This window comes from Haliaeetus leucocephalus, unplaced genomic scaffold (genome assembly GCF_000737465.1).
Source record: "Haliaeetus leucocephalus isolate CR32 unplaced genomic scaffold, Haliaeetus_leucocephalus-4.0 Scaffold556, whole genome shotgun sequence".
NCBI lineage: Eukaryota > Metazoa > Chordata > Aves > Accipitriformes > Accipitridae > Haliaeetus > Haliaeetus leucocephalus.
The window spans coordinates 6,717,749-6,730,884 of record NW_010972992.1 but is presented as its reverse complement, the minus strand read 5'-3'; the positions used below and the strand labels follow the sequence as shown (position 1 = coordinate 6,730,884).

At 44.9% G+C, this 13,136-nt stretch overlaps 1 protein-coding gene across 1 annotated transcript; it reads right to left on the bottom strand.

Moving 5' to 3' along the window:
* Positions 1-4,549: 4,549 nt before the first annotated feature.
* Positions 4,550-9,035, bottom strand: TMEM88B (transmembrane protein 88B). Its single transcript, XM_010577418.1, has 2 exons — positions 8,766-9,035; positions 4,550-4,819 (listed from the first exon to the last, which is right to left on the bottom strand). Exons 1-2 carry the CDS (start codon positions 9,033-9,035, stop codon positions 4,550-4,552), a joined length of 540 nt encoding a protein of 179 aa, XP_010575720.1.
* Between the last annotated feature and the right edge of the window lie 4,101 nt (positions 9,036-13,136).

The window sequence follows — 13,136 nt, the reverse complement described above, 5'->3', positions numbered from 1 at the left end:
TGAAACCTCATCTAGGTGGATGAAAGCTGGTCCTTAGGTGCTCTGGCTGACTATGCAGCAAAGCCATTTAGGAGCGGTGTGAGCAGCTGATAACAAATTAAGAGGAAAGGAATAATAAATGAAATACTAAATACTGGTAACCAAGAATACCTTTCTGTGTTGGAGAAGCCACCTGGAAGGGTGAAAGGGAGGCACGTGAGCAGTCTTAATGAACCCCTTAGTCATATTATTAACAAGAAACAGGTGAAAATATATGAGCCGTCTCATATATTTTGCTCAGCTGCATGATTCCCCCTGGTGTACATTTTTTTGTGTGGGTGTGGATTTAGGAGTCCAGCTCTGCATTAGCACCTGGTCCACTGCATGTTCCCAGGCATGACGTAGAAGTGGCTGTGCAACTGTGTTTCTTCTATTTTCCCCTTTGCCAGAACAGCTGCTTCCAGCCCTAGTGTGAAGGACTAAGTAATGATTAAACACCCACTGAGACATGGCATCTTTCTAGTGATTTCATCGGCTTTGGATATGGACCGTTCAGTGATGACAGAGGAGCAGGGAAGCACAAATAAACACTGTACCCGACCAAAGTCTTGTTGGGTGGAAGTATATTTTAGTGTCTTCTGAGGTACATCAGTACCAGGTTAGTGCCATGGCTTTGAATCATGGAGATGGTGTTCCAGGGAAATTAAATCTGTACATAGTTGGACTTTAAAAAACCCAGTTAAAATACATTTCCTTCTGTCTTCCTTCAGCATCTTGCTAAGCAGAGCTATGCTCTGAACTCCGCACTGGGTCGGGAGCTCACAGAACAAAGCCCTGTCTGTAAGAGTTTAGAAGAAGCAGGCATTGCTCGGTAGCACGCTTTCCCCCCAACATCTGTGGGCACAGTCCCTGCCTGGCACATCAGCCCTGCAGAAAGCAGGCCAGCACAGCTGCCCTCAGGATTTGATCCAAGGCTGAGGATATTAAGGATGTCTCTGTACTCTCTACAGGAAATTTAGGATCAAACCAGTTTCACATAAGAGCTATGGCACTGCCAGGACACCCCTGAGGTACAGTGTGACGTGAAGTTTGTTCTGCTACAGAGAAGAAGCGTGCTTTTAGGTAGATTCATTTCCCCTTTGTTATTAAAACTCTCTGTAAAGTAAAATACCAAATTAAATCAATACTTGTTTTATTAAGAAGGCTGTTGCCAATAAGTCTTAATTTCTTCTGCAGAGGCAGCAATGGGAATGGTTCACTACAATACTTGCACCATAGCTAAGTTTAAGAATATTTTCCTTGTAAAAGCAGTTGGATTAAACAACAGGTGAGCAAAAGGAACAACAGTTCATATCAAATATCTGTACCCAGCCAGCAAACATTGCCTCCAGGCAAAATCTTATTGTCCTGTAGCACAGTATTTCCTTTTCATGCAACAGAACTTCTCTTTTTTCCTCAGTCCTGTCAGAAATTTACAACTATTTCCTTTTAACTCTTCAAGATGAGACAGAGACCAACAGCAGAGGTGTAGGGAGGAAACAGAAGGCCACATCAAAAGGGAAGAATGGCAATGAACAGAGTCAGCAGTATGATCAATTGCAATTTCTTTTTTTTTTTTAGAGATGTTTCATTTCTCATGGGCTGAGGCACAACATGAGATGATCATGTGCTCCCGACCCTAAGCTGGCTCTTTATTAAAGGAACTAGTTGAAGGAGGACTGTTTTATTAGCCCTGGGGCAGACCAGCTTGCTGATGCCTTCTCCAAATTTTTCTCTCCTGTGTGTGTCTCTCCCACCATATTGCAAGCAGATCAAAGGGGGACTACCACTATCCCTCAGGATTTTGTCACTGCACGGATGCAAATGCACTGCAACCTGCTGCCAAAGCACCTTTTGGAACAGGTTAGAGCAAACCCACTCCTGTTGCCCCAGGGGAGAAATCACAGCAGAAGGTGGTCCCAGGCAGATGAGGGCACATCTATCAGATGATCTGCAGGACACGGGAAAGTCAGCAATGTTTATTTGAGCCCGGATCTTTAGTTTTAACAAAGGGCAAGCAGAAACAGAAAATGTAGTGTTTCGGGGACCTTTTAGAGGGTGGTATTTGTAAACACTGTATACAGTAGTCTGCATGGAAGCCATACAGAGGCATGTGTCACCCTCATCGTGTTTTATGTTGTTTTTGCTAGGAGACAATCAGCCAATCCACTGCTGTCTGTGTCCCACAGTGAAGTGGGAATGTAGAAGTACCGCCTTTGCCATCCACTTCATCTGTCAGCTTCAAAGTATTTACAGAAAAGAAACTTCTTCTTCTTACTGCTTCAAAGAATCCAAAGATGTAACAGTAATCATTAAAGCCTGGAGCTTCAGAATAGACATCCTATTATGGAAGGACAGAAGTCTCTAGCTTAAAGGAAGAAGCTCAAACCAATTACTTGCTGCACTTTTATTTCCCTTTTCAAGTCAGGCAGTCCATTATGCTCATATAACAGGCCTGAGCAAATGCTAATGCATTCTTACTCTCCTGAATGGCATCACAACAATTTAGTTAGCACTTTCACCCTGCAAAATCCTGGAGCAATGGAAAAACATTAAAATGCAAACTCCATATTCCTTCAACCACTCAGGTTCTGGGATGGAACAATCTTGTTCATTCCTCTTTGGTACACAGAAACATTAAGCAACACCTAGAACTGTGAGTGAAAAATATCAGATCAGTTGCACCTGAAGTATTGTGGAGGTGGTTTGTTGAGGCTTTGGTTTAATGCAGCTGCCAGGATGGGATAAATAGCAATAAAGGCTGGCAGACTGACTCAGTTGAACACACACATGGAGCCAGCAAAGTAGATATATTGCGCTGCTGCCCATCTGTTCACCGCACAAGTAGCTGCACAGAGATGCCTGCTTGCCTGAGTCCAAAGTTAAGACTGTGACCATCACAAGGCAACGTGATGGCCAAAGCCCAAACAAATGGCTCTAGTCTCTCAACACAAGGTGTCCAACAACAGTACCGTGCTTACGTCCAGCCGTCCCTGTGTTGTTCTTGTCTGTTTTGGTGCCTGGACCGAGTGTCCCACTGTCCATGCACTGGGTGTTTCCTGCCAGTTCAATTCACTTTCACCTGTAGCCACCACTGGTTATTACTCTGGGTGGGACTAGGGCTCTGCAGGCTACATAGATGAAAAATCAATCCTCAGAAAGAAAACAGAAATTACATTTCAACTTCCAGTGATATGTGCTGTGGTACAATGGGCATCACTGATGCAGCCAGCGCTTTGAGGCGGAACAGAGAAAAACTCCCTCAGTGGAGATTTGGCACGATCTTTATTTATACATAACACAAAATGGTTATATATGTGAGACAGGGGAAAAACAGCCAGTGGGAGTACACAGCTTGCAGTGATCAGTAGCACACAGACCCCACTAACTGAACTTTAGAGCCCCACAGCGATTTAAAAGGAGAGAATCATGCATCAAGCTGCCATGCTTTTCCCTACCTGCCATACCATCTCACATACACTGTGTTTTTCACTCAGTTGTAGCATTCAACAGTCAGTTTGACCCTTTCCAGTTTTCCTCTCAAACTGCAGCACTAACCCTAAATCTAGGTATCTCTGACCCTCAAAACAAGACATTATACGCTGTTCCTCACAGGTCTAAGCTCTTAGCCCAGACCTGGGAGAACTTGTAGTGCTCAGCAGCCACCATGATTCTTCACCTCCTCCTGCCAGGAATTCTAAAACTGGACCTGAGCCATATTTAGCCCCAGACAAAACCACCTGACCACAGCATAAAGGACAAGGAGCTATTTGCTGATTAATAACCATCAGCCGTTACCAGACAAGCATATTTCAGATCAGCAGCTGTCAGGGAAGAGACCCAAAGATCAGCATTTGTTTCCACAGCCAACCCAGTGACCTGACTCGGGAACAGTGAAAGGAGCACAAGCACTACTATAGACTATGGGAAAGAAGGATTGCTAAGCGGGGGAAGGATATCTGACGTGTAGGAAAGTGCTGGATCCCCAAAATCACAAAGGCAGTGACCTACAGACACCTTTGCAAGAGGTTAGAAACATTGGCAGTCCAACACTTGGGAGAACCACAGTTGCTTCCTCTTGGCTGGATGTTTCACCAAAGGTTGCCTTTCCCAAAGAGACCTCTCTGAGGCAGGTAGCAAAGTCAGCAGCCGCTCCCACCACTGTTTAATCCTATAAACATGTACTCTATGTCCCATGTGAGGCAGAACATGCTGTCAAGACTGGAAACAGTGCTGGGCTCTTAATGCAACAGGCACTGGGAGGAGTCCCTGTTCTTTTCAGAGCTCAACGTTGTCTTTACCATCCAGGACTTGTGTTTGCTGTATTTCTCTCATCATGGGCAGAATCCTACCCACTTACAAAGCTGTAGGAGATGGCTCGTTAACGGATCTCTCTTCCTCTCACATCTAGGTACTACACGGCCTTCATCTGCAGGGCCCTCAGGATGGTGATTCTGGGAGGCGATGGTGGGGAGGGACAGGACAGGGAGAAGAGGGTGCTGGCTAGGGCAGGTCTTCTGGTGCTGGAAACTCATACCCAGGCCTTGACTTGAGTGTTCCAGCCCTTGGCACACCTGCACAGGCCTCCCTCCTCGTACCAGCGCCACTTCACCCCCTTGTACACGGCCCTGCTGTATGGCTGGAAGCACATGAAGAGACGGAGACGCCTTGCCAGGCTGCAGTAGATAGCCATGGCCACCACAATGAGAGGGGACATGATGACGAAGCCAAGGATAATGAGGGCAGAAGAGCTGTTGTCATCCAACATGCTTTTGCAGTAGCGGGCAGCTGAGTGCAGCACCTGTGGAAAGAGTGAGACAGAGCTTGTCACAGACCTGGTGGTGGATAGGAGTGGTGACCAAAGTACCCTTGAGTTTCTAGTGCTTTCAGAGAAAGACGCACCTCTTCCCTCTCTCCAGGCTGAGCTCAGCAATCTTCAGGCTACACCGTGTGACCGACAACACATTTTAATCAAGCTTTCAATTATTCCAGCATCACTGTGACACAAGAGCACTGCACACTGATCCTGAAGCAGGAAACGCTAATCTTTATTAAATCATCAGAATAGCACAGCTTAGCATTTGATAGGCAGAAACCAAATAAAGAGGACTCCTGCTGCTACAGCCATGTGGGTGGCACAACATACTGGAAATTATAACAAAGTAAATAAAAATACAGGAAGATGTTAGATTCTGCAGACAGACATTGGTCATTCCATAGCTACCCGCTGGCTGGAGACTCTCCAGACTCCTGCCCTGGAACAGACCCCTTTGTGTTCTGTCTTCTGTGTACATGCTGTGCTCATTTCTACCTCCTAGCACCTCTTTGTACTGCAAAATCTGCCAGGAAAGCCCATTCACCCCACGTTGCTGCAAAGCATCCAGCACACTAACCCATCCTTGCTGAATGGTATTTAAAGCACTCCTTTCATCCTGGCAGCAGGAGATCCCAGTCAAGCCACTCAGTTGTTCTGCATTAAGAAATGCTACAGGCAATCCCCATGTCCCCTAGCTTCCTTTCCTTCTGCCATATTCTTTCAGCAGTACAAGAAACACAACCCATCATACTTTAAAAAAAAAAATTAAAAAATCCGCCTAATGGATCTGCAGTGCAGAAATCGGCCTCTGGCTACTAGGAAGGCATTGAAAAACAGTAGCCCAGAGAAAAGACTGCTCTTTACAAGCCATACTGCCACAATCCCTTTCTATGCCTATTAAAGTCTGTGTTAAAAGGCTCCATGCAGCTAACAGCAACACAGTTGCTTTCAGTTCTAATGTACTTGGCTGTGCTCGAAAAAACTTTTGCATGTGCTCAAAGCCTTCAACTGGAGAGCAGTGTGTGTGCAAAGCAGAACTTGCCAAGATGAGGGTCAAGCATAGTGAAGCTGGAAGAGGTAATTCTGGGAGGCGGTCCTCATATTATTTCCCATTTGAAGTCCCTATTTATGACTTTCAAGGACCAGTTTCAGATCATAGGAAAAATTGATTTAAGGGCTTTACAGGCAATCTCCTCTTAAACCTACCCTAAAAAGCCTCATGTCTTACAGAATCTGCATCCACACTGCACTTATGGAGACAGACCAGCCATTTTACCAAGGCAATGGCTCACACTGCACTTTTTCCCAGGGAGAATTTATTAGGTTATTTCTTGTGAAGACGTACTCTTCAATAAAACAAAAGTCATTCTACTCACCTGCCCTTTTGTATGTGAAAATCCTAACAGCCATGGACTGTAAAGGAAAGTGTCGCAACCCACAATGAAGAAGGGTTGCATGACTATTCAGGTAGATCAGGACCCCTCTGAGCCACTTTTGCTCTCTGTAGGGTCTCCAGAGCTTCCAACTTTACTCTGTTGGGCATCACATACATTTGCATCCCATAGTCAAACACTTCCAGAAGGTGTCAGAGCCACAGTGGGAATTGCCTGACCCAGAGGTACATGATTTCTCTATGAATTATGCTTCGCTCCAACTAGCAGCAGCACTTGCGTCTGCCCTGTTCTACAAAACAATTACCATGACAGATGTCTCCCTGTTCATTAGTTTGTAAGATCACAAACAGCTTTTCAGTAACAGCAGCTATGAGTTGTTGTAATTTCAGGGCAATAAAAAATCAAAGCCAAACTTCTCAGACCAGCAAATACATCAGTACTGAGAAAACAATAACAGCACAGGCCCTTTGTCAGGGAGCTTTGAGACAGGGAGCTGTGGGCTGACAACTCGTGTTGCTAGGATGTCAGCTGAAAAATACAGTGCAATGGCTGTATTGGAAAGTTACAGCACATCCCCCAAAGCTATAAATGTTTGCAGCCAACAGTATGTCTTAGCATGCTGTCGTGTCCCAGGGTTTAGAGGCCTCAAGTGAGCAAACTAAGATTCCACCTACAGAATGAGCACCTTTACCACACACACAGCTCCTGAGAATAAATCACGGGCACTAGAAGTGCTGCCAAAGAAGCTGTTCTCCCAGAGCTGAGTGACATTTTACACATCTGGGAAATGTGATTTTACACTTCAGCTAGGCAGAGAAGGTGTCTCCTGCTTCACTGTGGAGCGAGATCTCCACAGGTATATCCACACACAGCTCCACAGAAGTCAGCAGAGCCTTACTGGATTAAACTGGGCAAATGGCTGAGCCCTGCTGCATGGTTGGATCCTTTCCTAGCACCCACACTAGGATCTGCTCGCTCAGACAGAGGTCCCAAGGATGTGGGTGATTAGCTAGGATGCACAGATTTCAGTAAAAGGAAGGGGAAAAGCTTTCTTCTTTCAATATTTCTCAGGTAAATACATCAGTTTGAGAACATTTAAATAATCTTCCCTTTAGTTCAGATTCTGTGGAATGGGGAGATGAATAGCATCTATATTTTGAGTCAATTCTTCCTGCTGGGAGAAGGTACTACAGTGTGTGGGGTTTTTCCCCAAAGTAGGAAGTAAAAGAGCTCTTCTAACTTAGAATAATGAGCAAAAGAAGTCATATTGAGCTGGTCTAACAGTTACTGCCTGCGAGGAAAACAGGAGAACTGCTTTTTCACATGCACGCTTAGTCAAGTGATTCTGAAGATATTTATAGAAATATACCAAGAAGAAGTTTATAAGTAATGAAATAATGAAATCCAGAGGACAACAACCAACTGGAACAGACATGTACACAGCCAGAGCCCTTACTGACAAAAGTAGGCTCATTTGTTGGTGTGAGAAACTGTACAGCACATTTGGGAAAACACATGAATGTTAGACTGGCGTAAGAAGGGGATTATATATTCTGTTAGACTTTACTAGTTCTATAATTAGCCATTAGGCAGATCAAATATGACAAACACTGTAGAGGGCTTACTTAAATGGAAAGTAACAAACCATGTCAGAACCCATGTAGGGCTTGTGCGAATTACAGAGGAGTTCAGCTTGGCAGCTCTCAGTAACAGACGTCACAGAAAAGAGAGAAATGTTGTGACGTTAAAATGCAAACAGCAACTCTGTCAAGCCAGGGAGTGTATTCACCTGACCTGTCACAGCTGCTTGTTATTTTCGCGGGAATAAACTTTATTGCCCAGTCAAGCTTCTATTTCCCACAATACTGGAAGAAAGGAGGGGTGAAAATGTATCTTGCTCCTTCCTGCCAGCATTCAGGTGTGCCCACAAGACCGGCATCTCATGCGAGCTTGCTGTGAAATGCCGTAGATTTATCTCTGATCACTTCACACTTAAACAAGTGTACAAAGTGGAGTGCACAGGGGATCAGGACCAAGGGGTCCCGTGCCATCTCAGTCCCCGAGGAGCTCGGCAGTCACAGGCAGCTGCTGTCAGTGTTCTCCCTGCCTCTCCAACAAAAGCCTTTCTGTGCTAACTTACTGACACTGAATCTATAGGTGCCAAGCAACTACTTTAAGACAATTAGTCCAGAAACCATAAAACCTGTACTTCCCTAGACAAATGCACATGCCAGCCTTGCTTACAGCTGTGCCACAGGCACCAAGCAGGAGAGGCCGCTCCCTTGTACAACCAAGAAACTTCAGGTCAGCATGAACCGCCATAAACCTGTTCTTGTCAGCCCAGTCTATGCACATACCCTGCCCTTATGAAAAAAAATCTATACGCGTACACACCCTTTATGAAAACAAAGCCAAAGCTCGGGGAGCCTAGCCTTGTCTTTACAGCCACTGTTCCCCATGGGCTAAAACAAAACCCTTATAGATGGCCCTGCCTTAGAGGTGGCTGTTAGCAGCCAAATGGAGCAAGGCTTACTTACCCGAGAGTGGCACTGGAAGCCAAAGTAAACCACCACAATGGTAGGAAGTAGCACAATGGTGAAGATAACGAACATCAGGATCAAATTCATTAAAAAGACCAGGGAGTTCATGGTGACTACCACCAGGGTCCATGCCAAGCAGCACCAGGCACTCCGTGGCTCCCTGGGAAGGAGCTGGTCATCCATGTCATATGGCGGGAGGGTAGCAATCATCCGAGACTTGTCTGAGAGGTTTTCTCCTCCAAAGTCCTCAGCGTCCTGGCCAGACATTCTTCAAGAAGATTGTTAATCAACCCACGCTCTTATCCAAAATGGTTTCTTTGCTTTTGGCAACAGACCTGGGAAGTAATTTGCAGAGGCTCTTCCTGCTTCTTCCACACGTGGACAAGAACACTTAACCAGAGATCATAATGGAGCAAAGAAGGAAAGACCTCTTTTGGCCACCTGCTTTCCCAGGACCTGGCCAGCACAGGTTGTTTTCTTTCAGAATGTTTTCCATCAGTGTCCCAACCTCAGTTTCAAAGTAGATGTGGCTGCTGGAAGTTTGGCAACAGCTATTATTTTGCTTTTGAATCCATAGTACTCCTGAATTTGTTGCTGTTCTTCCTAAGATTGTGATGCCAAGAGGTCCCAAACAGTTGCTGTCTTAGCTTTGATAGGCTGCTCGGTTCCAGAGAGTGCCTAGCTTTAGTATCCTCCTCCGCCTTTGAGCACTGCTGTTCGCTAATATCAGGCTTAGGCACTTTCAGACAGTTCCTTGACTTCAGATCATCTTTCCATGCTCTTCACCCTGTACCCAAGCAAATACTCCTACTCAGCTCTCATCCAAATGAGGTGACCGGTAAAGATAATGAACAGCAGCAGTTTCTCCACTCTCTGCCTTGCTGGAGTCCTTGCCCACACCTTGCAGAGCTGGAAGCCAAGACTGGAGCAGTGTGTGGTTTCACCGCTCTCAGCTGCCTGCAGTCACAGGCACTCAAATACAAGCAGTGTCTTCCTCTCTGAGCTGGCACTCAGAGCTTTGCAACACTGCTGTGTTTACAGAGTAGATTCTGAAGCTGCTTTCTGTGCTAGCCAATCCTTTACATCTAGCTGTCTCACTATTGAAGTGATTTAGCACGCAGCATCCAAGAGTCACACTCGAACCATACATTCCCAGGTCAAGATGGTCCCTCTTCAGTTTTAATTATTATGCCCCTGATTAATTTTCTACAATTTCTCTCTAGATTAAAAAACCTTAGAGAAATTGGTAATAGTCACTATATACCTCAGAAATTTTCTGTTCTCTGCAGTCATCACTGTTATTGTTTGCAGAGCATATTGATATTCTTGTAGTGAAGGCACAGCAATTATCAATTATTTCACCTGCCTCCTATGATCAATATTATTCAAGAATTTCAGTGATATCTGCACATTTATGTAGCCTTTTAGATACACTCATATATGCATGATCATAGTACTGCAGGAGGGAGAAAACTTCCTTAAAGCCAGAGGAAACCGAGGTAGCATAGGTCTTACCAGGAGGAACAGCTTGTCTATGGCACAAGTCAGGGAAAGAATTCAGGACTCCTGTGTTCCACTTGATGCTTTTCTGCCCTAGAAAAAGGTTATCAGAAAAAACAAGGCTCACACAATGCTAAATGTAAAATGATTTAATAATACAGTCGAGTGCTAGCTTTCCTTCATTAAACACTTTTATTAAAAATTGCACATTTCGGGTGCCCATCCCCCTGCCATTATTGGGTGTTTCGGTATGTTTGTCTGCCTTACTTATTTACTGACTGGCTGTAGCAATATGCACAGCAGAATTAAAGCTAAGACAGTTTTCTCCAAGGACTCAGACAGACCTGCTCATGAAGCATTTACCGGTGGCCCATCAGAAGAGCTCCACCAGATGATAAATTAGGGCTAGCAGACCTCTGGGCAGCTGCATCCCAAACATACCACGGCTTAACAACAGCCTCTGACAAAGCCATGCCACTAGGAGAAGGTGATGAGAGCAACACAAATGCAATATCCAGGCTCGATATTCATCACTCATGGGTGAAGCAGACTGTTACTGATTTCTGGTATTGCTTTTAATCAAAGTTAGGCTCCATTGTGCCAGGCACTCAATAGATGTTGACTAAGTGCACAGCACAATATTTTATTGTGCAAGCTTTAGAAACAGGGAACAGGCATACGAAAAGTTAAAAGGGTTGCCCAAGCTTCTTTCAAAGCTAAAATTTGGATGCAGATTTCCAAGTCACAGGCCACTATTTCAATTAGGAGGCACACATGTGTCGTATGAGTTTTTTCCTGACTGCAGAAAGTAGAGTATCACCCTGCAAAGATACAGGCCCATGTAGCCAGAAGGATTGCCTTCTAATTGAAATAAAATATAATTGAACAGACTCTGTCCTCTTGCCACTTAAAGTACCCGGGAAGAGTGTTACACACTACTTGTAGAAAGCAAGCAGCGACACAAATTGAGGCTATTTGCAATCTGCCACATGTAATCAATATCAAAACAGAGGCTTTAAAATTGAAGTGAGTTGAAGAGCTGTGTGAGAATACAGGTTTCAAAGGTATAATGGGTGATACCGGTGAGAAGGAAGTCTTTGAAACAAATAAGTAGTTCTTAAACAGCTCAACAATGTCCATACTTGTTATGCAGTTCCTCAGCTATGAAAATTATCAGTTGATCCACACTTGCCACTTCTTTTTTTTTTCCCCCCATAGCTCTTCTTGTAGAGCCTCTTAGGCATCCAAAAGGGTGTCACAAACTTCAGCTCTATCAGCACCCAGCAGTAAAAATTCATCTGGCTAATCTGTACTAGATCACAAGTCAGATGTATCATTCTCACTAACAGCAGAAATTACTCATAACTACGTGGTGCACTTTGTTCTGTGTTTTCCATTGACAGATCTCAAAGCCCATCAGAAAGATAGAAAGTTTCAGCCACAAGATGCTGCTGGAAGCTCAGCAATAATTAAGTTCTTGCTGCTCCCTAAGAAATAGAGGGAATAGGCTCCCTCCCACAGTACCCAACCAAGGTGAAAACAGTAGACTCGGAGATGGCAGTCAGGTTCAGCTAAGAGTCCACATCTTCAGGCACACTTACAATTATAAGACAGGTCCAAGGCCAACCTGGGAAGTCAGTGTAAGGGTCAGAGTCCAGAACAAGGTCCACAACCAGCCTCGGCTGTAACCCAGCTAGCCCCAGAAACAGGTACACCTACACCAACAGCTCAGGCAGAAAGGCTGTTCCCCCAGGGGCACTAACACCCCATCTCTTCCTCAGCCCTTGGATCCCATCTCCTTTTAAGAACCAAAACAGATGAACTAATGAAAAGTTTTCTGTTAATTTGCTGGAAACTCACCTATCACCACTATTGGCAGCCAGCTCCCTGGGGAACCAGGCTATAGAGCTGGAAGGCACATGGAGGTGTGGGAAGAGATATGTCAATATCTTATTACAGTGCAGTGATCTGCTTAAGAGCCTAGGAAAGTTACAAAGCCAGGGTAGTATTCCGCAGTTCTCAGAATTAATGGCTTTGCCGTGGAGATAATTGTGTACGCGAATCAAGGGTGTTCACATCCACGGGCACACACTTCATTCTTCAGGCTCTTAGATAGTTTCTGAGCTGCAGCTCTCTCGCCATCCCAGCTTTGAGTTGGGAAAAGATCTTTTCAGACCAAACTGTGGCAACAATGATGAAAGGTTTATTATTTATGCAAAATTCTTCGTGATGTTTCAGGAAGGAGAAAATAAAAGTGGGAGCCAGTATCTCCAATATAATCCTGTTTATTTACTAAGTGGCACAAGAGTAATTTTTTTCTTAAATATGACAGGGAACAAATAACAGGAGGTATTTTTTTGCACAGAAGGCTAGTCCCTTTCTAGCAAGCACTCTGCCCAAAAGGATTCTCTGGAAGCCCTGCTCTTAGGGCTTTCTCCAGCTGTGCCTTTCTCACTTCTTCCCTGAAGCACATTTTCTTTGGAATGTCTTCTGCATCTCTGCTAGACACAGCAGCCAGACAATAGCGAGGAAAATCGCTTTGCCTCTCATGCCCTGTATTTTGCCTCTGTTTTGAGTGAGGGCTGTTAGTTTCACCTGACATTCATCCCAAATGGATAAACGGTGGCTATTCCCCTGGCTACAGTGGGGTTTGGTTGGACTGGGTAGGCTTTATGGTTTGATGTTTCCTGACTGGAGGGAAAAGCCTCTCAGCCCCCAGGAGCAATAGGGGAAGGAGTTACCCTCACTCAGGAGCTAGAGACCCGTTCTCCACCCAAAGCAGAGGGAAGCTGCACTGTTCCGCACCAGGGACTGGTGCTGATGTTTTAAAGTAGATTTCTCTCAAGTAATTTTATTTCCTCCAACTTT